The sequence below is a fragment of the Marmota flaviventris genome, chromosome 13, assembly GCF_047511675.1.
Source record: "Marmota flaviventris isolate mMarFla1 chromosome 13, mMarFla1.hap1, whole genome shotgun sequence".
Lineage (NCBI taxonomy): Eukaryota > Metazoa > Chordata > Mammalia > Rodentia > Sciuridae > Marmota > Marmota flaviventris.
The window spans coordinates 94,640,401-94,666,503 of NC_092510.1; the positions used below are offsets into that span (position 1 = coordinate 94,640,401).

The 26,103-nt window shown below is 44.4% G+C and overlaps 2 protein-coding genes across 6 annotated transcripts in view; one reads left to right on the forward strand and one right to left on the reverse strand.

Moving 5' to 3' along the window:
* Nr6a1 (nuclear receptor subfamily 6 group A member 1) overlaps positions 1–12,335 on the reverse strand; it is a 212,088-nt gene extending 199,753 nt beyond the window's left edge. For all 4 annotated transcript variants that reach the window (XM_027944449.2, XM_027944442.2, XM_071600940.1 and 1 more), the window contains exon 1: positions 12,040–12,335. In XM_027944449.2, the coding sequence (XP_027800250.1) occupies positions 12,040–12,139 (100 nt within the window). In that variant the 5' untranslated portion in view covers positions 12,140–12,335. The remainder of the gene's footprint in view (positions 1–12,039) is intronic.
* Positions 12,336–16,284: 3,949 nt separating this feature from the next.
* Olfml2a (olfactomedin like 2A) overlaps positions 16,285–26,103 on the forward strand; it is a 32,301-nt gene continuing 22,482 nt past the window's right edge. Inside the window, exon 1 of one of the 2 annotated variants that reach the window (XM_071600943.1) lies at positions 16,285–16,358. Coding sequence is in view for 1 of the 2 variants with exons in the window: in XM_027945522.2 (XP_027801323.2) it covers positions 17,287–17,385 (99 nt within the window). In the remaining variant the exon portion in view is untranslated. Of the gene's footprint in view, positions 16,359–17,190; positions 17,386–26,103 lie in introns of those variants that run through there. The other variant, XM_027945522.2, reaches the window with a different exon arrangement.

A 26,103-nucleotide genomic window follows, 5' to 3' on the forward strand; every position in this document is an offset into this window, starting at 1 on the left:
GAGACTTTGTCTCAAAAAAAAAAGAGGGATGGGGGGCCTGGGGATGTAGCTCAGTGGTAAAGCACACCTGGGTTCAATCCCCAGCACACACCCAAAAAAGGTGAAGTCCTGGGCTGGAGTTGTGGCTCAGTGGTAGAGCACTTGCCTGGCATGCATGAAGGCCCTGGGTTTGATCCTCAGTGCTGCATATAAATAAATAAAAGATCCATTGACAACTAAAAAATATATTAAAAAAAAAAAAAAGGTGAAGTCCTTCCTACTCAAACTACATTGTTACCATTCAATCTATTAACCCACACTATCTATCATCTTCCATTTTTCTATCTCTTTGCTAGGAAATCACCTTCTATATTTCACACTTTGGCCAGCTAGCTCTTATATTTCTATTTTCAAAGGGACACATCAACTTTCTCAGCTTACTAAATCTAATATACTGCTTAACTTAGATTCTGGCCTCAATTTTCACAAGCAGCTTTAAAAAAAAAAAAAAAAAAAAACCAACTCCCTTTCCCTTTTTAGATTTTTTTTTTTTTCTGACTACCAACCAAGTATTCTGATTAAGTACAAGACTCGGATTTCTGAACTGCCTCTTCTTTCATTCATTCAACATTCATGAAACATCAATTCCACGTGCTTGAAGTACAGGTACAAGATATCATCCCTGCCTTAAGCAGCGCAAAATCCATTTTCCTTAGCACTCCATAGATTTACCAATTTGGCAAAAAAAAAATAAAAATAAAAAATAAAAATTTCTGGTCAATTACTTACTAAAGTCAACGTGAGAAAAAGAAAAAAAAAAGTCACAGGAACTTGAAAAGTGAATCTTTGTGTCTCTCTGATCTATAGGACTTGAATTCCTGGCCTCAACAACTATAAATGGCCTGTATTCTCAAATGTCTGCTTTAGCATAGACACTATGCTTGGCACTTTACAGATCTTTATAAACTCTAGTCAAATTCCAAGGTGCTAAAATACAGGAGTTCATATTGAATCTAGTGAACAAACTATTAACTGTTTCCTGGCTGTTACTGTGAAAATAGGGGAGGGGATTAACCCTACCCTTTGTCGGCCTCAGTTTTCCCATCTGTAAATGGAGACAATAATTCTACTTCATAGGATTATAAGGATAAAATGAGCTAATATATGTAAGCTGCTTGGAGTATTATAGAAGCATCATGTAAATGTTAGTTGCCTTTATTAAATGAGAACACTGAAGTTCAGAGAGGTCAAGTGACAAAAGTTACATAGCTATAACCATTATTCCTCTAGAAGAGCAGTCCCTGCCCTTTCCCTCACACACCATCTACCAAAATCCTTCCTCCTCCTAGATGGAAGTACTACTGGCACTTCAAAAAAAAAAACAAAGCTCTCTAAATGGATGTCAATGGGGGGTTTCCTCCCCCCAGGTGGTTTATTATCCTGCAAAAATGGTATCTTGGGGCAAGGACTGCAAAGCTAGAGAGGAAATCTCATGACAAATTAAATTTCAAGAGTACAGTAAGAACATGGGAGGAAAAAATCTGCATCAGTTATTGGGTTTAATATTTAAAGTGATGGGCTGGGATTGTGGCGTGGCTCAGTGGTAGAGCGCTCATCTAGCATGTGCGAGGCCCTGGGTTCCATCCTCAGCACCACATAAAGACAAATAAATAAAATAAAGGTATTTTGTCCAACTACTTCTAAAAAAAAAATATTTTAAAGAAATACTTAAAGTGATTTAACTCAATTAAAGTATGCATTTAAAAGCTGGGTTTAGTGGTACATGCCTATAGTGCCTGCTGCTTGGGAGGTTGACAGGAGGATCACGAGAACCCAGGAGTTCAAGACCAGTCTGAGTAATATGGCAAGACCACATTTCAAAATCAAAAATAAAATAGAGAATACACTTAAAGATTCATCTGGGGGCTGAGGTTGTGGCTCAGCGGTAGAGCGCTCGCCTAGCATGTAGGAGGCCCTGGGTTCGATCCTCAGCACCGCATAAAAATAAATAAAGGTATTGTGTTCATCTACAACTAAAAAAATTAACAAAAAATTCAGCTGAAACTTTAAGTAAAATCAAAGCATTAAAATGTAAAATGTATCTTATAACTAAGCTGCAACCCCCACAAAACATAGAAATGTTTAAAAGGTTCATGAGACTCCATGAACATCAAGGTAATCATAGAACTATGAGAAAGCCTAAATATATCACTAATCTTTCATCGCCAACCCAATCTTCACCTAAAATTCTGATGCAGTAACTCCTTATTGTTATTCACATTGTTATGTGACATTTCTTCAACACCAAGCCCACTACAGAAAGAATTCTGTCTAACAACTACCCTAAGGAATAAATCCTTAACTCCTTAACAACATAGTAATTGACTTACACTAAAATGTTACTCACACTAAGAAAGGGTATTCTTAGACCAGAAGAGGAGCTGCTGCTCCTTACTTTATTACCACCTTAGGGAAAACCAGGTTGAAAGTAAACCAACCCACAAAATGACATTGCCAAAAACCACAACTTTAAAAACAAGATGAAAGCTAAACTTGTCTAAGAAAAGCAAATAAGCAAATATTTTTAAAAGATGGGAGTTTTATCTAATATTTTGTTATTTTTATAGCAATAAATCTTATTAAAAATTATTGTATCGTCAGATTTTTTTTCCCCACAATTTTAAGTCTATCCTTCCTGAGGAAAAGGGCTCTGTTAGAAAACTGCTGCCACAAGATAATTAGCATTTAAGCAACAGGTTTCATGTAGCAGGTAACAAAAGGCTTATCAGAGAACTCAGGGTGAACTATGACACATTTCATTTTGCTTCAAGCAAAGAAAATTTAAAATAATACCCTCTCATTTCCAGCAAAAGGTAGCTCCATTACAGAAAGGGGAAAGATAAGAAAATCCTAAAGTTAAGAAGTACTAATAGCATCTGATGAAGTTACCATTTTATTACAAATTAAGTTGGTTCATTTAGATGAGTCTCACATAGTTTTGTATGAGTGCCCTCCTAAGAGCCTTTTCATACTCTTAAATATTATTGAAGAACCCAAAAAACTGGTGCTTATGTGAGTTCATCTATCGGTATTTACCATATTTAAGAATAAAACTGAATTTTTAAAAATATTTTTTTAATATTTATTTTATTAGGTGTAGATGGACACACCACAATGCCTTTATTTTTATGTGGTGCTGAGGATCGAACCCGGGTCCCGCCCATGCTAGGCGAGTGCTCTACCCCTGAGCCACAATCCCAGCCCCTTCAAAAATATTTTAAATATTCATTTGAAAGTAATAAGGCATTAACAAAAATAACATTAAAAATAATTACATTTTCAAATAAAACAAAAATTAGAAGAGTGACACTGTTGCATTTTTGCTAATCTCTTCAATATCTGGCTTAATTGCAAAAGCTAGATCCTCCTGTTTCTCCAATCAGTGTGTTGTGATGTATGTATGTGTTCAGGATTTTGTTTCTCATGTGGTTTTGGATGATGTATAGGTAGAAATCTGGCCTAAAAGAGATTCCTAATTGGAAAAGGAGTAAGAATTCACTTTCTAAAATAGCTATGCATGTTTTCCTTTGATATTATACCAAAATTCAATAAATGGTGATTTCCTGTAGTTGAATTCAAGGTGCTATCTAAAACTACTGACAGCAAACTATGTGTACTCCGTTAAGTTAAAATCTACAGGTCAATATGTTTTGTTTTGTTTTGTTTTGTACTAGGGATTGAACCCAGGGCACTCAAACCCTGAGCCACATCCCCAGCCCTTTTTTCATTTTATTTAGAGACAGGGTCTCACTCAGTTGTTTAGGGCCTCGCTAAGTTGCTGAGGCTGGCTTTGAACTCAAGATCCTCCTGCCTGTTGGGATTATAGGCATGTACCACCACCTCCAGCTCAATATGACTTTTTAAAAGGTCTTTTGCCCACACAGGATTTTTAATTATCACACCTAAGTGTTTTGGAAAAGACTGTATCACTGAGATATGCAGAACTTCCAAATAGTTAACAAATTTCAATATACAATATTTTTTAAAAATCACATTTGTTATTACCACCATCCATCTTATAAGAAAATGTTTTAAGTTACTGGTAAGCTGCCAAATTCATAGCTACAGGTACAAGTTTTTCAAAATTCTAAATGTTGCCTGAAAGCTCAAATTTTATTCACTGGCAACAAATGGTTAGTTTTCCTTAATGTGACAAGCTCACTGTTCATTTTGGAGGTCAGACAAATGCCCAAGACTGAATGAACAAACCATAGTATGTCAATTGCTCTTTTAAGTGAATATGGTGTTAAATGAAAAGAAGTAGTCAATTCAGCTCACAATATGATCACACAAGCACTCTTCCTTAAAAAACAACCATTCTATTGAAGTATACGTAAGAAATGCTTTATTGTGTACTTGCCATTTCATCACACATACAACAAAAACACAGATACCCAAAGGTTAAGATTTAACCTGTAGCTCAGTGGCAGAGCGCTTGCCCTAACATTTGTGAGGCACTGGGTTCGATCCTTAGCACCAATTAAAAAAATAAATAGATAGATAGGGAGATAAAGGCATGCTGTCAATCTACAACTACAAAAATTAAAAAAAAAAAGATTTAATAAAATTAATTTTTTTTCCCTGCTTCTTCAAGAGCATTCTCAAGTGAAAATGGCTTTAAAAAAAAAAAAAAAAATGCATGGAGGTAAAGAATAGTTTGGTACCCTGATTTCCTATAAGGAACCAGCAGTTTTTACCCACAATCGTTTTTTAAAAATATCAGTACAAATATCAATACAGTGGAGAAAAAAGCAAATGTCTTAGTAATATAATGACAAGAGTTTGACCTGGAGAACATAATGAAAGGGTCTCAGGGACCCCCAGAAGTTCATAGACCACATTTTGAAAACTACTACTTTAGATACAACCCTAAATAAATTTAAGAACTCAATAAATAAGAAGAAATTAAGTCTGAAACAATTTAATAGTGAGTGGTCAACAATGATTAATGATAGAAAGTAAACACAGTCCAACTGAGTGATTATTTCATTATTTTTAACTTCTTCATTATTTTGTTTATAAACTTTAAAAGGCAAGAAATAAGGATGATGAAAAGGATATATAAGGCTACAAAGCAATGTCTTATCCATGTTTTCTTTTGTAAAAGACTAAATTACATAAATTGGAATAAACGGTGATAAATAGAACATTGTATCTGATGCAGTAGAGCATAAGAAACTAATGAAAATAGTCAAAACTGATTTTTTATTTCTTCCAAGGTCATACAGCTTCAGATTTAAATTAGCACACGAATTAAACAGAAGAAATCCTTAAAGTGAAAACCAGGAATGGTTAAGCTAATTCTCATTGCTAAAATTAGTCTATCCTTTGTTTTAATACAGATTTGTACTAGTTTCCTAAATTACGGGATTATGTTAAAGAAACATTATAGGTAATATATCCCAGTCATTTTAATTTCATCAATTATCTCCCTATTCAGTGTTTTAGAAGAAAAAAATAGAGATCACAAATTTTGGCACTACAGCAAAGGATTGGAAGAACAAGTTAAACTGTTAACAAACCTCTGAAATGCTTTTATATAGACATATCTAACAGTCCATGATTTATGAAATGAAAGGAGGAATTGGAAATTAAAAAGTGAGAAGGCAGAGCTGGGGATATAGCTCAATTGGTAGAGTACTTGCCTTGCATGTACAAAGCCCTGGGGGTTCGATCCCCAGCACCACCAAAAAAAAAAGTGAGAAGGCTATCCACCTCTTCCGCATAAGTATTTCTCTCAAAATATATAATGAATTATAAATTATTTCCAATGCAAATTATTGGCCAAGCAAATATCTTTTAACACATTCTTTGCTAATACCACAATAACTACACTTCCACTTTCAATGGGCTATTTATTACTCTAACAATTCCTTCGATTACTATCACCAAATTCTTTTTATAATATCTTAATTTGGCAATGAGAGAAAAGTATTATTGTTCAAACCACCCACAGAGCATATCTTCAAATCAAATGCTGGGATTTGTTTCCCCGGAATACATTACATGTTGCTGTCCAGGGAATTGGTTTTAGAAACATTACACCTGCCAGCTGACTTATCAACAGTGCCCATAGAATGGACACCAACTTAAAAGCAAGAAACAGTCCAGAAAATAGAAAAATATACTACTACTGCCATCTGTGGTTTATGCTTGAATGGCTTCTCTGGTGTAAACAAATCGAAGGGTGTAGTGTTTGTAATTAAATGTAAAGATGTGAAGATAGTTGTTAATTTTTAATATAACAAAATTGTAGGAGTAATTTAGTATGAAACGTAAGAATTTGTGAGAGTCTTCAATTTGAGCTTATATAATACTGAAGGAAAACCCACAATTACCTTGAATTAAATGTTTCCATTTAATAGAGACTAACTTTGTTTTCAATCAAACATACACTCCTAAAGAAATTCAAAACTCTTAAATGCCTTCTATGAATTTAAAATGAGGGTAGTTTCTTTCTTGAAATGGCTATTGTCAGTATTAAAACAATCCCCCAAACTTGTAAAGAAAAATAATGTATTTTTTAAGGAAATTCAGGAGTTTTCTATTTACACACAATAATTTGGCCAGCTTGCTTCCACAAAGATAAAATTTTGAGGGTTCAACTATTCCTATAATCTAAAGAACAAAAATTCCAACATGCAAATGAAGGTTCAAAGTAGGCTATTTTCACAACTTATTTTCTCTCGGTTTGCTTTCTCAAATGACAGCCACTGTAGCTTGGGATCAAAAGATTCAATGTAGCTGGGGGTGGGGAGAAAAGCAATTCAGCTCCCCAGCAGCCAGCTAAGGAAATCCTGGTCTGCTCCCAAACTAAATCACTGTTAATTAGAATTACCGGGAACACCAGTAAAGTCTTTTTAAAATGATTGTAACTAGCAGAAAAATCTATTTTCTTGAGAAGCTGTTCTAGAGAGACTGCTGTTGAACTGGCAATGAGAAAGAACAAAATAAGGTAGGAAAACCTTTATTCTTTCAAATACAGTTCTCCATTCTGTAGCTTTCTAAACCACAATGAAAAAGCAGGTTGAACATCTCACTTTTTTTTTTAATCTCATTTTCCATTACCTATGATCTAACACCCTTCACCTTTTTCATGAAGAAAAGCTATACCAGAAGACCAATAAACAGAAGATGGGCTTGATTCTAGGGACAGGTTGTTTTTCAAAGTTAAGATTAAGCTCAGAGGAATCCGAAACTTCAATTACAAAAAGTTCAATAGCCATAAAAGAATTACCTGCTCAATACCAAGCTCCTTCTTGCCAATTTAAATAATTCTGGTATTTCTGAACCCCAGTTGTCAATTGAAGGCATCCATAAATCCTTAAGAAATTACCTGTGTCTGGAAAAACTTTAAAATTAAAAAAATAAATAACCTTAAGAATATAAAAAAAAGTTAGAAAGAAAACATTTACCCTTACAACTTGTTGGTTCTGGAAATACTTCCAAAGTGTTAGAGAAAAAATAAGACACTTTTATTGTCCTACTTTAAAAAATAGATTTTACCAACAATGTAAAATTTACTCTTAAAAGGCATCTTCTCAGATTTAACTTTCTACTTAATTATATACTTTGAAAAAATACTGAACAAAGAAATGACATTTAACTTGGCCACAACTCAAAAATGAATGTGAGGGAAAAAAAAAATGACAAGAACCCAAAGACCAAGACAAATTGACAATAAAGTCTCTCTTGATGTGGAAGGATCTATCCTAGCATGTTGAAATTTTTTTATATCTTTATTTATTTTTATGTGGTGCTGAGGCTAGAACCCAGTGCCTCACATGCGCAAAGCGCACGCTCTACCACTGAGCCACAACCCCAGCCCCAGCATGGTGAAATTTTGAAGCTAGAAGTTGCCATCTGAACACAATTCATTAGCGAACCAGTTTTTCTAATACAACAAATCATGGGAAGCATCATTAGCAATTTAAATCTGCACAAGAAATGGTATGGGAAATATCCCTTTTATCAAGTAGCAGTTGTCATTTCAATCTACCATCCTCTGTTATGCTATAATCAGTATTTATTTATTTAGTTATTGGGGATAGAACCCAGGGACACTCTACCACAGAGCTACATTCCCAGCCCTTTATCTTTTTTGAGACAACGTAGGAGGCTGGCCTCAAATTTTCCATCTCCAAAAAGAAACTGCCTCCTGAGTTGCTGGGATTACAGTGGCACCATGTCCACCTATAATCAATTTTAATCTAAAAGTCTATTTTCTATCTTTGCCCCATAAGTGAGAAGGAAAAAAACAAAGAAATGAGAAACCAAGAAATGGTGGATGAAACACAGAAATGCATGATACAGGCAGACTTTTGGAAATTTGCCAGCAGTTTTTTTCATTAACTCCCCCATTTAACTCATTTTTACATGCTAACACATCCCATGCATACACCTTTTTGTTAGAGAATTCAGAATGAATTATGGGTTAGGAAGCATGTCATGATCATATTCTGAGATATATGAGAGTCAGAAATGCTCAGGAAAAAAAATGGCAAATTGTACATCAGATTGGAAATGTTATCTCCCACATCAGCTGCCCAAAATTACAAGTGGATTTGTTTATTGTTGCCTTTGGGTGTTTTTTATTGTGGTCACAGAACCTACTACTAATAAAAGAAATCTGTGTACTGTAGGTATAAGCATACTGATTTAACAAAAGCAGAAATTTTGAGTCAACTCAATTAAATTTTAAAGTAACAGAACGGAAAAGTTAAATTGTCATGGAAAATATTTAATTTCAGGGATAAGCATTTAGTTGGCATAGTACGCAGGAAAAAGGCATCATACTATTTAGTGAACTCCCAATTTCCTATAAAGTGTAATTATATAAAAATGTGCTTTTAATTACTTGTAATGCCTTATAACTTTCTTTTGCTTTAAATATTTAAAAATTTACTCTCAAAACGAGTAAATATAACATTCAGCATATGCCTCATCAAATCATTCATATGCCTTGGAAATCCCAAAAGGGAGCAAAAACCTCTATTATCACTGAGTTCATGTTTGTTATGAAAACCTACAAGCAACAACTGAAAACAGCATTGTCAGCACAAGGAATTCCTGCAAGGGTGATGGTATATCAAAAGGCTAACCACTCTTTTCTGATAGAATTAAAAAAAAAAAAAAAAAAAATTAAAGGACTGTAAATTCAGCATCTGTGGTGTTTCCGGCAGGAAAACATTTTTAAAATTCCACCTCCAGTTTATTTCTTCATGGCACAGACCAAAGACCTCCTATCTAAATAGCTATCTCTTGCAACCACTTCATACAAAATGGAAATCTGTCACTGTGATAAAAAGTCAGGAGTTCTTTGTGTGTGTGTGTGTGTGTGTGTGTGTGTGTGGTGTGTGCGTGCGCTTAGAGATTGAACAGTTTTGTTTGTTGTTGGAGGAAAGTAGTAATTAGAAAGCAAAAAGAAAAAAGAAAAAGAAATATGCCCACTATTCCAAAGGCAAACTATATTTGATTTTTTTTTTCTGGGCAATTCTTCTTTGAACATTTTAAGTTCCTGAGTACTAATAAACATGAATTGTAAAACAGTATACGTTAATTTTAAACAACAAAAAACCCACAACCCCATTTTATTTATATATTTTCTTTTAAGCCCATCAAGCTAGAAGCTCCCATCGTGTTTCCAACAAAAAGAAAATATTTGTATTACTAACTTGGACTGATGTGAAATATTAAAACCACCTTAGCAGAAATAGATTACTCAATAACATCCTTTTAAATGCTGCTGACCAATTCAGGAAATGAGACTATGAATGAGAAATCTGATTAAGAGTTAAAATTACCATTTAGTTCTTTAAAATGTACTAATGAATAATTAATAACAAATGCAGTTCTTTAGCTTCCCTTACAACAATATTCTCAAGTAGAACTGAAAGTAATGTCTGCAGTAAAATCTGTCATCTACATTATATGCACAGGTGGCACAGGAAGTATTCACACATAGGAAGACATTAAGGAAACATCCTCACTAGTATGTGGGCCATACAATAGCTGCGGTGCTTGGGTTTAAAAACTAAGCACAGCAAATTTTAAACTAGGACTTACAATATTCACAAATTAATACCAAACCAAAACTCCATACAAACCAGCTTTAAAACTCAAACGCATTAAGGAAATCCTTTGTTTCAATGATACTTTCCCATTAGACCCTAACTGGATTCCAGGCTTCTCTTTTGTGACATGGGGTTTTATTGATTTCAAACATGTTCACATTCAGAAATTAGTCTCCAAAGACACTTCATGGGATAGCCAGCCACCTAGACACCACACATCATACACATCTTTCAAAAGAACAAGAGCTCTGAATATCACTATTTGATCAGCAACATCAAGTTAACCAGGCTCTCTTCTAAACACTTTTCCTTTAAATGGTTTAAAAAAAAAAAACTAGACTATTGAATTAACAATAAACGTTTGATGAGTTAATAAACCTATGAAGGCACAGATCCAACCCAAGATTTCTCCCTTGTGTAGCTCTTCACTCATCCAACAAATGAGCGCTTAGCCAAGTGACCTATTTCCAGGTTACTTTCTTCGCACCTGCCAAGTTACTGTCCTGATTGAGAAACTTCTTGTCGAAGCAATTAATTTTTAGTGCCTCCTAACTGTCCCGGGTGTTTGTATTCAATTTGAAATCTGTTACTTGTTAGACACTGTTCGGTCCCAGATCTTTCAGAGAATTGCGAGTTTATGGCGCAGAGAGGGGAGGAGGCACGGATCTCGGAGAGCCTGCCCTTTATTCGGAAATGAGGAGATGTGAAAGGTGGAAGGCAGGGCAAATAAATAAATAAATCGGGTTTGCTGCCGGAGCGTTTGCCGGCCGGTTCGAGCACCCTTTGTAATGCAGGCCTCCCGGGGCTATCGCCTGCGCTAATTGCTCCAGGGCGCTTTCCAAGTTCAAAAGTTCACCTTTTACGACCTCACAAAAGCTCCTTACACGTTACCAATAAAAACATTCCGCCGCAAACACCGAGGGGGGAAAATATCAAACAGATACAAATAAAAAACCCTGCAGGAGGGGAGCCCCCAGGAACCTGAGGACACCAGGACCGGGGGGCAGGGGGAGGTTGGCAGGAGGAGTCCGGCCAGGTGAGGAATTCTTAGCGCCCGAGGACCTGGATCGAGCCAGGAAAGAGAACTAGGCTGGGCAAGTGCGGGCCGGGACGCGCCGGCAGACGCCAGGAAGAGGCAGGTGTCCCAGGCCCCCAGCCGGGCTAGACCTGAGCCAGCAGAAAGTGGCGGTTTAGCTAAAGAGGCTGAGCAGGGACGGAGGCAGGCAGGAGACTGCGGCCGACTGGGAAGGTGAGGCCGAGGCAGTAACAGGCACCAAGAGGTCCGAAAAAGGAAACGATGAGGATACCAATCAACAGGGGCTCCGCGCAGGGTGGGGGTGTAGGGGCTCGCGGTATTAAGAAGGGAAGCGCGGGGCTGTGGCATGGAAAAGGCTCCAGGAAGGTGGGGGAACCAGGGTGTGGCGTCGGGTCTGCAGGGCCAGGAGGAACCCGCGTGAGAGACCCCTAGTTGGAGGAAGGACTCTGGGAACCCGGAGAAGGCGGATGCCCCCACGAACGGGCCGCAAGCGTAGGGAGTGAGGTCCGCCGGAGGGGACGCAGGGGTAGGGGAGAGGAACCCGCGTGGGGGCCCGGGGATAGCAGGAAGGATTGGCACAGAGGGGTCGGGGGGGGGGAGGGGAGGCCTGTGCTGAGGGAACACCACCGGGAGGGGGAAGTGGAGCTCGGTGCCCAGGGAACCGGGCAGGGGGAAGGCCGCGCGGAGGGCAGCGGGAAGGGAAGGGGAGGGTCTGCAGCGAGAGAGACCCAGGAGGAGGAAGGGTCCGCGCTGAAGACCGGGGTGAAGGTCCACGCTGAGGAGCCGCTGCGGCTTCCCAGAGCTAAAGTCGGCCGAGAAGAGAGGACTCCCTGGAAGAGCGGGAGGAGGCCGGCCCTCGCCCGGCCAGGGCTCCGCAGGCCCCTCACCCACCGTTGCGCGGCGGCGGAGGGAGCGCGGCTGGCGGCTCTAGGAACCCCGCCGAGCCCCCGCCGCCTCCCCCTCCGCTAGGCGGCCGTTCGTCCCGCTCCATGCGGAGGTGCTCAGGGACCGCGCTGGGTTCGCTGTTCCGCCATGACCGGCGCACTCGTCGTCGTCGTCGTCGTCCACCGGGGGGAGGGGGGCTGTCAGGAGCCGGCTGGCTACCGGCCGCGGCGCTCTCTGGGCCCCGAGCCACCCGGCTCCGCGCCCCTCCGCGCCCCTCCGCGCCGCGCCCCCTCAGCACTGGCCAGCTCCTTCCCCTGACGTCACGCGCCGCTGCCACGCACGGCCCCGCGGGGCACGCTGGGAAGTGAAGTCCTTCTGGAGAGGCCGGCCACGCAGGACCTCACCAACTGAATGGGTACGAAGAAGAGTAAGCAGCCGTGAAAAAAGGAATCCAAGGCTTGTCGATAACACGAAACCTGGTAAAACTTCTGATAAATACTGAGTAAACGGTTGTTTCAGGGTCTTCTCTTTATTATGACATATCCGTGATCGAAGCGCTCGACGACTCCACTTATCCCCCTACCCCATCAATGAGTCTTCCCAAGGAGGTGGATCGAAAAGAAGCCGGGTGAGCACGTGCAACGAAGCCCAGCCCTGTGGGCGGGGCCCCGAGGAGGCGGGGCCTGGAGGTATTCACTAAGGTCTTCCTCCTCCGCTGTGGGACAAATTGGACCGAAGATTAAAGGGCCGGAGTTTAACTCGGGGTGACTGCGTTCGTATGCAAATGAATCTATACAACTCTGCTTTCCGGGGTAGTGTTTAAAGCTTTTTACCTCCGGGTGGGCGGGAAAGAGTAAAGTTTCTCATCCTCTTCTTTCATTTTCCCCCTGCCCGTAGAACAGATGGACAAACTAAGCTCGGGGACATTGATTACCATTAAAGAAAACGTTAGGCTTTTAACTCCAGATGTCTTGCAGCCCTCCATTTGAGTGGCCCCTTGCCCGGAGGACAAGCTCCTTTCCCTCTGCTCAGATTCCCTGTGAAATGAGGTTGGACTAGGCATGGGGTCCGGGTGAAAAATCCCCACACACACCCGGCCCAAGATTCTGAATTTTCCTGAGAGCATAATCCTGGATTTTCTCCGCTGCTCCCACCGGAGCACACCTCCAAGGGCCACCAGGTGGCGCGCGGCCACCGGCCTCTGGGCCTGCTAGGCTGTCTTTCAGCGACGCCCTCAGGAAAGTACTCTTTGCAGCTACTGACCAGGGTCTGAGCCCTACCTGGCCTGCTTGAGGACAAAGAACAAGAATACTGGTGCTTCCCCCGCCTCTCTGCTGGATTGTGCCGCAGCTTCCTCACTGGCGGCTCATTTCCCGCCCTCCCCTTGGCTTCCCTCCCCTTCCCTCCACTCCATCGCCCCGCCAGTTCTTTAGCTCCTCTGTGTGATTCCTTACGTTTAAATCCTTGTCCTGGCGTTTGCATTCCTTCCTGTTCTGACCCCGTCTACATTTCTTATCGCACCCCTTCCCTCACCTGCTACGCAAGTTTTGCAACGCTTTCCTAGTACTTGGGGGGTTACCAACATTGTGCTTCATTCTTTATCCTTTATCTGTGTTGACTACTGTTCTGAGAGATTTACATTAACATTTTGTTGCCTAAACCTCAGGGTCTCTCAAGGAGGTAGCCTAGTTATTGCCCTTATCATACACTGATGAAATCCCCTAGAGGTAAGATTCCAACCCCAGCTGGTCAGAAAGCTGGAATGCTGATTTCACCCATCCCACTCCCAATGCTTTTTCATCTTTATAGGTTGTTAAAATACTTCTTCAGTGGCACCTTCCTTAATACTTCCAACCAAGGAACAACTAGTTCTCCTCTATATTACCGCAAGGGTCTGTTGAACTCTGTGCAGACTGTAAGAAATGGTCTCAGTGATGGCTTCCTCACCACCATTTCTGAGCTCCCCCAAGGGCAGGGAGCAATGCTGGCCTCTCCTACAAGGAGAGGAGATTCTGTAGCATTGGGGGAAAGAAGAAACAGAAGAGATGGATCCTCTGCGCTATTCCCTCAGCTCTGCCTTCTAAAATATATCAGAATTTTCCCATCTATCACAGGCTTCTGAACCTCCCAAAAGCCTTCCCAGATCCTCCTGACTACTCAAAGCTCTTTATTATCTCATCATTGTAACCCCAATTGCTGGCTGGATGAAAGGAATCAAAATAAATATACAAAGCAATGTAAGGTCTGTCTTAATAAATGGAACCTGTTACTAATGTTATTTAGAAAGTGATCCCAAGTCCCAGATACTGAAAATGCTTCTAGGAAGAATCAAAATACCACAGCACTGAGAAAAGCAAGGGGAATGTATACATAGACTCAGAAAGATGAAAAAGATTTCCCCCCAGCACCTGTAGTACTGAAGACAGAAGAGCTGGTAAGGAAAGAAAGAATAAGGATAGATCTGATGGGGAATGGTCCTGAGGCCAGAAGCAGACAAACAAACAGGACCAGAAAAGGATACAGAAAAGAACAAGGCAGGCATCAGCGTCTTTAGGGGGAACTTATCCTATGGTGGAGGAGGCAGACATACACTAATCAAATCAGGAAATCACTCAAACCCACAATGGCATGAAAGTCTTACAATTGAGAACTCAGAAGTTCCAGATCCTGGGGGAATGTACAACAGGGCTCACTATAGTTGGTGGTGGCTTTCTGGGATAAGGAGCATTCAAATAAGGTGAAGAGAATGAGTAGGAGTGTGTCAGACTGGGTGGAGAGAAAGATATCCAGTTGAAGAAACAGCACAAGCAAAAGTTCCCAAAGGTAAGTCAGAGCTTGGCACATTTAAGGAAGTGGAAGATTCCATGGTTTTGGAACAAGAAGAGGGACACCCCAGATTACCATCAGGTTGTGTGGGACAATGGCCAGTAGGGGGCAGAACTCCTAGTGACAGCAGACTAGCCAACCTACTACTCTCCTAGAAATCCAGGCAACCAGGCTGCATTTGGGAGAAAGAGAACCTTTGCCTGGCTACATTTAAGTACGCTTTGTCTTTTTGGTTTTTGGTTTTTTAATAGGTAGGGAGCAAGTTGCAAAATCCACAGAATGCACAAAAAAAAAAAAAAAAAGGTCTTCAACAGAAATTCTCCTGACTCCAGTTCTTGCCAACCAGATCCCCACTCCTTGGAGATAACCACCATATGAATATATTGTGTGCCCTTTCAGAGATCATCTGAGTACATAAAAACACAATATTTATTTTTCACATTAAGCCTGATTTTGACACCTCCCTATGAAGGAGATCTCTAGTTATAAAAGATCCTTAATTGTACTGAAAATTGTACTGAATGCCTCCTGTATGTGATTTTTTCTTTTTCTGTACTGAACTCAGGGGCACTTTTCCACTGAGCTACATCCCCAGATCGTTTTGGGTTTTTTTTTTTTTTTTTATGGTTTTACCACTTATTGGGGTTTAGGGTTTTTATTTATTTATTTATTTATTTTTAGTTTTCGGTAAACACAACATCTTTATTTTATTTGTATATGGTGCTGAGGATCGAACCCAGCGCCCTGCGCATGCCAGGCAAACGCGCTACCACTTGAACCACATCCCCAGCCCCCCAGCTATTTTTTTTATTAGTTGCTCAAGACAATACAATGATCTTGACATATCATACATTTGATTCAAATGGGGTATGAATTCTTATTTTTCCACGTGTACAGATTGCAGGTTCACATTGGTTATACAGCCACGTTTATACATACAGCAATACTAGTGTCTGGGTTTTATTTGTTTTTCTTGAGACAGGGTTTCACTAAATTGCTGAGGCTGGTCTTGAATTGCAGTCCTTCTGCCTCAGCCTCCCGAGTTGCCCAGTTTAGAGGCATATAACTCTACATAGCCTACATGTGATTCCTTAAGTCGGCTGAGAGTCACTGAGAACCTGTTTGTGCTAGGTCATTGGTCCTCAAGCCCTGAAGAACTTTTGAATACATCTGTTGCTGGGCTGCTGAACCTTTTTCTGATTCAGTAGCTGGGCTTAGACCTGAGAATCTTCATTTCTGACAAGTTCCCAAGTGACACTTGAGACTGTTGGCCAGGAAACCTCACTTTGAGAATGGCTGAGTCAGCTACTCTTGGAAACAATGAAAGTGTGCACATTAATGACCTATTTCCTACAAGGGAAACTTATGTCAAACCAGAAAGGCAGTTCCATGGAGTGAAGAGAAAATGAAGATGGTGGGAAGCCGGGAGCTGGGGCGGTGGCAGCATCTAGGGCACAAGTAAATGTTCCTTTTAGTGCAACAGAAGTTTACAAGGCCAGGTAAGCACACAGCCAATCTGTCTTGAGCCCAGGAGAGTGACAAGTACACTGACTTGGTAGAGAAGGAAGAGGGAGGGGCTTCAGGCCCAAGGGGGTGTTCAGGGGAGGAAGGGCTTTCAAAAGACCGGGAAGGAGTCCCCTATGAAATAAGGAAAACCAAAGACAAACCAGGGCGAGGTTCAGGAAGGTGTGACTTGGGTGTCGGTTTAGGAAGGATGGAGAGGATTTGGTTACAGGGACGCAACAAGGCATCTTGGTGAAGAATTGAGACTGAAGACCCCCAGGGCGAGAAGATAAGCGGGGATTCTGAGACTTGGGCTGCCCCCGGACTGTTCTGGGGGGACAGGAAGAAGAGGGGGAGTTTAAAAGGTAGTTGGGGCTGGAGTTTCGGAGCCCACGGGAGGGTCGGAGAGGGAAGGGGCTGAGACTTGAGAAGACTAGAGTCAGCAGGGTCCCGGGGACAGAAGGGGGATGGCTTGAGAGAGCGCAAGGGCTCATCTGCTGGGAACATCGTTCTTTGGAACTTCACAGCCCCTCCAGAAGGGCGATTTTCTCCATTTTACCTCGGGGAAACTGACGCTCAAATTGGTTAAGGGACACTTCCAAGGTCCTTCATCTCACAGAATAGGACCTCGACCTGTATGGGACTCCCCTTTCTGGCCTCGCTCTCCTGCGGGCTCGGAACCGGACTCTTGTTTGCGTCCTGGTAGGGATGCCCTTTGGAAAGCCACGGGATGGCAGGGAGGCCCCGCGCGGGCGGGGCGGGAACCCCTCCGCCTTAGCTCCGCCCCAGCGGAGCCGAGGGGGTTCGGGGCGGGGAGCTGGAGCAGAGCGCGGCGCGCGGGGCGGCAGAGCCGGCTGCGCAGCGGAGCTTGCTGTGCTGTCCGAGCTTCCCAGCGTCCGCTCCCGGCCGCGGTGCCTGGGTGCCATGGCCGCGGCCGCCCTCCTGCCCCGGCCGATGGCCCTGCTCCTGCTGCCGCTGTTGCTGCTTCTGCTGCGGGCTGACCCGGTGCTTGCCAACAGTAAGGTATGCGCGCCCCTCCGACCTGCCGCAGTTGGGAGAGGTTCCGTGCGAGGAGCGTGGTGCTGGGGGTGCCGGCCAAGGAGGGTGCAACCCGCAGGGTGTTGAGGACCCAGAAAAGGGGAGATCTGACCTGGGATTTAGCAAGGAAGCTATGGGAGCGAGGACCTTGGGAGAGGATCATGTGCGGGAAGAAGCGCTGGAGAGGATGGGGTGCTTGGGACCCGGAGCCTAAGGAAGGGGTGCTGATACCCAATTGGATGTGTGGAGGAAGTCAGCGCTGAAATCCAGAACCAAGGGGGGCATTCCCAGGAGCTCTGGGAAGGGACAGCGCGGAAACTGGCCCCGGGTTTCCACGGGAGGCTGACCACGTGGGGGCAGACCCCAGGGCAACTGTTACCCAGCAACCCTCAAGTTTGTGGTGGGCGCTAAGTCAAGGCTCTCTGGCCGGGGATAGGGACCCAGAATCCTTCCCAGTGAACACATCTGGGCTTTCCACTGGCCTGGCCCTGATGCTGTTTGTTGCCAGGAGTCAGTTGCACTCTCTGGAGGATGAGGCATCTCCAGAAGTGACCTAAACTATTCCCTGCTCCCGTGTCAGGCACACCTGAATTTAAATCGCATACCTTCTCTCAGCTGGTGCCTTTATCTCTCTGAGTCCCCATTTCTTCACCTGTAAACACGGGAAGAAAAATAGTACCCACTCCCTGCTGTTGATGATCTCTAGATTCCATGAGATTATACCTGTAAAATGCTTAGCAGCACAACTGGAACCTAGTAGGTGCTCAATAAATGATTCTGTAATTATGGAATCTTATCATAGGGATCCCAAAAGGGGGTGGGAGATCCAGAATGTACAGAGAGAAAGCACTTAGAGTCAGTGAGAGCAGGGCTCCCTTAAGGGTGTTTTGAAAATGACCTGATGAAGATGAGCCTAAAAGAAAAAGAGATCCTTAGGGCCCTGTTCACAGGACATGAAGGCTAGAGTGACTTCTCTGAATGTCATTCCAGCCTCTTTCCTAGTGGAAGTGGATCTGCTCTGCCCATAGGCAGGTAAAAGGCAGAAGCTTTTCTTTTGCTGTGTAACCTTGGACAAATCACTGCCTATCTCTGGGTTTCATTTCCCCCATCTGAAAAACAACACCCCCCCCCACTTCTTTTCCATCTGAGGCCCTTTATGACTCAAGTAGGAGAGCTCAGGTAAGAGAACAAGAACAGAAAATCCCAAATAACCTGATCAGTGCTTTGTCACCTCTTGCTTCTCTGATCTTTGACTGGGAGGGCATTCTCTGAGCTATGCAGAGGGCTGTAGTTTGTAGGGAGGGCTCACATCCAAAACAAAGCAAAGACAAAGAAAACCCAACACCCTGTTTATGTAGTGAGTCAGCCAAACACTTGCTAGGTTGGGGGGGGGGAGTGTTTAGTTGTCCTAGGGCAAGCCAGGGCTGGTGGGGTGGGGAGGCACATCCAAGAGTTGGGAGGATGAAGCAGCTGGGGGACCCAGCACAGCCCTCCCCCAGACACTTCCCACCCATGTGCCACTTCAGCCAGCTGGGAAAAATAAAAATCAAGTGATGGGTGAATGTACTCTGCATTCCTTAGCCTGGCCAGACTCCTGCAGGCTCTGAGAGAGCTGTTTTCATTATCACCACCGCTTCCCCCATAATAGCCCCTCCTTCCTCTCTGAGCCTGTCCTATTTTCCCCCCGGTTGGTGGGGAGCCCAGCTTGGACCTTGAAGTGGATTAGCACTCTAAAGGGTTAAATTGACCTCTCTTCAGGCAGAATTCCTGATCAGGAGGTCCAGTCTCCCCTCCTGTCCAGAACCTTTAGGGATGCAGGGACAACTCACTCCCAGGAATCACCAAGGAACTCTGTCGGTATCTCCTCTGCCAGCTTCTTGCTCACTGTGTTTTAATTTCACATTTATAGCAATGTGTGTCCTAAATAGAATTCGGAGTTTCCATCTAAGGAAGTGCTTTGTCTAGCCTGGGAGTAGGAAAGGGAGTTCACTGCTTCCCCAGCATTTCTGAAGGGCTGCCCAGCTTGGAGATTGGGATGGAAGGACAGGTAACCACACGACACCCAGTAATGGCACCAAAGACCCCAGGGAACCTGCTTGGATAGGGCTGAGAATTCCCCTTTTTACCTCAGCTTTCACATCTGCAGAAGGGGTACTGCACCTTACTTCCTGCATGCATTAGAGAGTGTCTGTTCATCCCTCTGTCCAGGATCCTGGAGGCAGAGCGAAGGCCAAGGGCTGTGGGAGCCAGACCAGGGGAGCAGGAGGGGCTGGAGCAGGCAAGCTGTGATGTCCCAGGCTGGGTCAGATGTTCCAGGCCCGTCCCAGGGGCTTAGGTGTTGCTTCTTGTCTGCTCCCAGAGTTTCCGCCTGTGGGTGTAATTGGAAGCAGGCTCCTGAGCTGGGAGAGCGGCTGAGTGAGGGAGTCTTCCTCCTGTTTCCAATGCATGAGGCCAGTCCCCACCGGGGCTCTGCAGGGAAGGTCTTACCCAACACCCTGACTGACTGGGACACAAGAACAAAGCCCTGAGGAGTATTCCGTGTCGAAAACCCTGTGCCCAGCGCTTACATTCACAATCATGCACAATCTGCTGAGGCGCTCACGGACCCTTCATATCCGATGGACTTGAGCCCTAAACAGAGTCAACTGGGGCTGCTTGGGTATCAACAGAGGGAACGTGAGAGTTTGGAGATTCCTAGAGCTTCAAGATTCTTGGCATTTAGTTCTCATCCAAATGGCCTAGGGAGCCTGAAAAAGTCTGAATCAGGGGGTGGCAAGTAGGGTCAAGACATCTGCATTTTCCAAGTGCACCCCAAGTCATTCTGAGGCATGACCCACTGTTTAGAACTTGTGGGGGTGATAGGGAGCTACAGAGGTTTGTGGAGCAAAAGAGTAACACTGATCATCAAAGAAGAGCGTTGGAAGATGAACTGAGAAGAAGCTCCCCTATTGGTTGTCCAGACAACATTCATGTGGCCTGACTTAGGGCTGTGTCCCTGGAGTAGACAGAGGTAGGAGACACTTAGGGTGAAGACCCTGAAGAACATGGTGACTGACAGGTCATGTAGGGAACAAAAGAAATCCAGAAATCCAGGTTGGGCAGGAAGGTAGGTGGGCACAGGTTTGGGAGAAGAAGGCTGGATGGATGTTGGTCTTGGATGGATCAAGTTTTCTGTGCCTCTGGGATCCAGGAGAGGTGTCCAGTGACAGTGGGCTCCAGGGGGAGGCTTTGCGTGGAAACTGTCTCACCCGGCTGGGCTGCTCTAAGAGCCAAGGGCAGCCCCAACCTCAACATGACAGCATTCGAGCCTGTTCCCCTACTGCTAGAACATTCCACAGCTTGAACCCTCCCTTCCCACTCTGGTCAGATTTATACATCTCTTCTTCAGAAAAATCTCAAGTACACCCTCTTGCCATCTCGTTGTGAGATTTCCTTGGACATTTTTCAGCATAAAAACCGCCTAGGGGCTTTGGCAGCAGCACAGAGCACGGCTACAGGAGGAGGGCGACTGAGGCAGGAACTTCCTACCTGGCTGCAACTTCCTGTCTTCCTGCCAAGGCAGGGTGGGTCAGGCCCAGGGAAGCCCTAGCCCCTATTCCCCCCAGGGCCCCTTGCTCTGCAGACCCATCTGTCCCAGCTCAGTTGCTGGGGAGAAGCCCTTGTCTGGTGACTGTGGGTGGTCCTGGGAGGGACGACATGTAAACCAGATTTTGGAGCCTGGTTGTGCTGTGCAACCCTGGGCAAGCCCCTAGTCTTCTCTGACACTCAGCTTCTCTATTCCTAAGATGGGGTTGTGGTGATAGCAGAGAGGGATAGAAAGGGCTGGGCTGGGGCTCATGATAACAGCGCTTACGTAGCATGTGTGAGGCCCTGGGTTCCAGCCTCAGCACCACATATAAATAAATAATAAATAAAATAAAAGATCTATTGACAACTAAAAAATATTTTTTAAAAAGAGGGATAGAAAACGATGGGTGAAGATGAGGGAGGGTTTTCAGCGGCCAAAGCAGGTACCTTTCAGAGAAGTTATTCTGTGCCAGATCCCTGCCCGCTGCTCTGGGTGCACCAATGGTTTTCAGACTCCCCAACTTAAAAATGGCACTATGCTGTCCCCAGTTCAGTTTCGCGGGATGTGCCTGGACTCCTGGCCGCCAGGGCTGGGAGCAGAGGACCTCTTCCAACTCCTGGCCTGTGTCAGGGCCTTGGCCGCCCCCAGCAGGACATAGCAGCTCATCTGGGGAGGGAAGGAATGTAGCAGCCTAATGTGGAGGCTGCTGCTGGTGGGGTGGGTGTTGGGTAGGCGGGTCCTGGGGAGGCCTCTCTGGCCTGACCACACAGCACACAACCACATTTATCTGCTGGTCTTGTTTTAGGACCCGGGATTGAACCCAGGAGCACTTAAGCACTGAACCACGTCCCCAGCCCATTTTTATATTTTATTTAGAGACAGGGTCTTGCCAAGTTGCTTAGAGCCTCACTAAGTTCCTGAGGCTGACCTTGAACTCAGGATCCTCCTGCCTCAGCCTCAGCTGAGTTGCTGGGATGACAGGCATGTGTCACTGAGCCTGGCCCTACTGGGCTCTTGACCCCATCTTGGGACTGGCAAGAAAAGGCAGGGTTAGGGCACTCCCAGAAGCCTAGAGAATCCACAGGCTCCCAAGTCTCACTGTCAGTGTTCACAGGCAGGAGAGACTTGACCCACAGTGGCCAGGACACACTCCTTCCACCCCTCCCCACCCTCCTCAGCTCCCACTCTCCCCTCCTCCTGCATAGCTGCAGAGAGCAGGGAAGTCCACACAACAAGGGCTCATCCTCTCATTTGATGGCTCCAGAACTGTCTCCTTGCCTGTAGGATGCTGCTAAAAATAGAAGAAAGAAAGAAAGAGAGAATATCTGCCACTCCCACAGAGAAATGAACAGCCAACGCCCGATAGGACTACTGACAGTGAGAATGACAGCTGCAGTATAGGTGATACCCTGTGTGCTCTGGGACTCCATCTCAGTCCTCACACAGACCTTTGTTGGGTAAGCACTAGTAACACCCCCATTTTACAGATGAGGAAATGAAGGCCCAGAGATATTAAGTAATCCCTCCAAGAGCACACAGCTGTAGGTGGCCCATGACTGTGTTCTACCACTGCCCCAATGCTGAAGGAGTGCTCCAGAAATGCCGGCTGGGATGCTGCGTGTCCTGAGCTTGCTGCGCATATCTGCCATCTGTCCCGGCAGCAGCCTGAGTGAGCTTCCTGTGGTGTGGATCTGATCTGGGTTCTCTGCTGTTTAAAATCCTTCCGAGGCTCCCTAGTGTTTCCAGAAAAATGCCAAGATCCTCAGCCAGCGTAGGACCCTCCAAGAACTGGGCTCTGCCACTCGCACCAGCCTCACCTCCTGCCACCCTGGCCCCCAAAGACACAAGCCAGAGTGAGCCACCTCTAGGCCCCCGGAGAGCCAAGCCCTTGGGTGTTTTCACTTGTCTGATTGACTTCCCAGAATGCCCTTGTCCCCCTGAGAGACGTCCTCCAAAGGGGCCCTCCTCTGAGTTGTCTGCTCTCAGAGTTCACCCAGACACTTCTCCAAGGCTGCGAAGGTCGAGAGGATGCCTCAATCTCTTTCTTCTGTACCCCTAGCTAGCACCCAGGGCCTGGCAGAGACCAGGGGCTCAGATAGATGACTGAGCAAAAGTGGGGTACCCAAGGCCCTCCCAGAAGGGCCCGGGACACCCACAGCCCTGGGCTTGGCAGAAAGCCCGAGGGAGCCACAAGCTCACTTGAGTCCTGGGGGCCTTCGGGAAAAGCCAAGCAGCCCCAAGGCCAGCAAAGTTTGTTGACTGAGCCATGAATAATGGTCAAGGTCCCAGAGCCCAGTGTGGGCAGCTGGGCCAGCTAGGGGGGAGGCTGCCCAGGGGCCCAGGGCCCAGAGGTGTGTCAGGGCAAGGCAGGCTGCGGGACGCCCTAGGCTGACTCCCACGGGCACAAAGCCCTGCTGCCCCCAGTGAACAGTGAGCAGCACACCTGGACGGTGTGTTCAGTGTGTCCCCCCAGGAGGGGGCTGAAAGAAAAGGGAAGGGCTGGGGCTGGGGACTTGGCTCAAGTAGTAGCGCACTCTCCTGGCATGCGTGAGGCACTGGGTTCGATCCTCAGCACCCCATAAAAATAAAATAAAGATATTGTGTCCACCTAAAGCTAAAACTTAAATATTAAAAAAAAAAAGAAAGAAAGAAAAGGGAAGGGCTGATGTCATCTGGTTTGATCCCCACCATGAGGAAGCTGGCTATGGAGAATCCTCCATTTTTACCACGGGAAGGAACAAGGCTCAGCAAGGTTGTGTAACACATTTCAAGTCACTCAGGACATGGGGAATGAGTCAGTAAGAGAAGTAGTATGGGGTTTGTGGATTGTATTCTGGAACCAGATCTTCTACATCAGAGGTGTGTGACCTCAAGCCTGTGACTCACTCCGCTGAACCTGTTTTTTTTAACCTACGTTACTGACAGTACGTAGAGAAGGCACACTTCAGACATGCTGGGCCCTGTCCTACAGCTGCATGAACTCACCTTCATAACAGCCCCAGAGGCAGTAGCCCATGTTACAGATGAGGAACTTAGGCACAGAAAGGTGGAGTTGCCCACGGTCTCCCCGGGCTCCAGGCTCCAGGCACCTGCCCTGATGCTCTCTGGCTTCTCTATGGAAGGTGGCCTGCTTGTCCAGCAGGTACTTGTGGAGCTCCTACTCTCAGCAGAGGTCAAGTAGGCACGGTTGGGGTACAGGAGAGCACTAGACACAGCACCTATCTTTAAATAATATTTTTTTTTGTTGGTGCTGGAGATGGGACTCAGGGCCACCAACTTGCTAGACAGGCACTCTGCTACCGAACCAAACTCCCAGCCAAACCCTGTCTCTAATGTTGCCTATAAAAGAGAAGGAAAGAAAGAAAATAAGCAAATAGAGGTACAATATTTCAGGTGGTCACATAATGAAAAAACAAAGACTGAATAAGGCCATAAAGAATAGTTAGGGGAGGTTTCTCAGAGGAGGTGACGCGTGAGCAGAGAAATAAGCAGCATAATGGAACAAACCAGGGGAATGTGAAAGGGATGAGGTTTTAGGGTGACAGCATTACATATGCAAAGGACCGTAGGCTGAAGTGGAGTAAGCCATCAGAAGGGAAGGGCAGTAAGAAGAGAGATTAGAGCAAGAGCATTAGGTCACATGGTTAGGACTTGGGAGGTAATGATACCCTCACATATGTATTATTAAAGGACATAATGCCTGTAAAACCTAGGATGCAGTAAGTGCTCAATTAAAGATTTTCCTACTTTATCATTGTGAAAAAAAACACATAAAATACATAAATACATAAATATTACATTTTAGAAAAGTAACATAAAAGTTACCATTTTATGTTAGGCATGATGATGTAGGCTTGTAATCCTGGTGACTTGGAAGATTGAGGTAGGAGGATTGCAAGGTCAAGGTCAGCCTTGACAATTTATCAAGATCCTGTCTTAAAATAAAAATTTAAAAGGATTGGGGATGTGGCTCAGTGGTAGAGCATGCTGGGTTCAATTCCCAGTACTATTTAAAAAAAAAAAAAAGTATATAGTTTAGTGGGAGGTGCACCGGTGCATTCACAGTGTTGTGTGAGCATCACCACTCTGTAGTTCCAGAAAATTTTTATCACCCCAAAAAGAAATCTTGTTAAATGCCACTCCCATTTCTCTCTCCCTCTGAATCCTTCCAACTGCTAGTCTGCTTTCTGTCTTTCTGGATTTGCCTATTCTGGATATTTCATATAAATGGAATTGTACAATATGTCACCTTTCATGTCTGGCTTCTTTCACTTACCATTATGTTTTCAAGGCTCATCTGTGTTGCAGCCTGAATCAGTACCCCACTTCTTTTTATGGCTGAGTGATATTTAATTGTGTCTACATACCACATTTTGTTTAACTATTCAGTGGCTGGAATGTGTGTTGTGTTCATTCTGTGTCTGTTTGAATAATGCTGCTATGAATGTTCACACAGGTCTTTGGATACCTGTTTTCCAAACAAAGAATTATTGCATCAGCCAGGAGCAGTGACACACACCTATAATCCACATGACCTCAGAGGCTGAGACAAGAGGATCACAGGATCAAGGCCAGCCTCAGCAATTTAGCAAGGTCTTGGGCAATTTAACAAGACCCTGGCTCAAAATAATAAATAAAAAGATCTGGGGGGTATATCTCAGTGGTAGAATGCTCCTCTGTTCCATCCCCAATACAAAAAAATTAAAAAATCTTATAGTAATTCTGTTTGACTTATTGAAGACCCACCAGACTTTTCCATAGCAGCCATTAATAGTAATAGTAGCAATAATAGCAATGTTGTTATTATTATTATTATTATTATTATCATCATCATCATCATCATCATCATTATTGATTAAAGCCTGTTGGGCTCTACTCCTGAATTATACCCCAGCACTTTTATTTATTTATTTTAAAATTTTTGGTACTAGGGAGGAAACCCAGGGGTGCTTAACATTCTTTTTTTGCGTTTTATTTAGAGACAGGGTCCCACTGAGTTACTTAGGACCTCACTAAGTTGCTGAGGCTGGCTTTGAACTCAAGATCCTCCTGCCTCAGGCTCCCAAGACACTGGGATTACAGGTGTGCGCAACCATGCCCAGCTTATTTTTTGTTTTAAGGCAACAGTCTGCCTA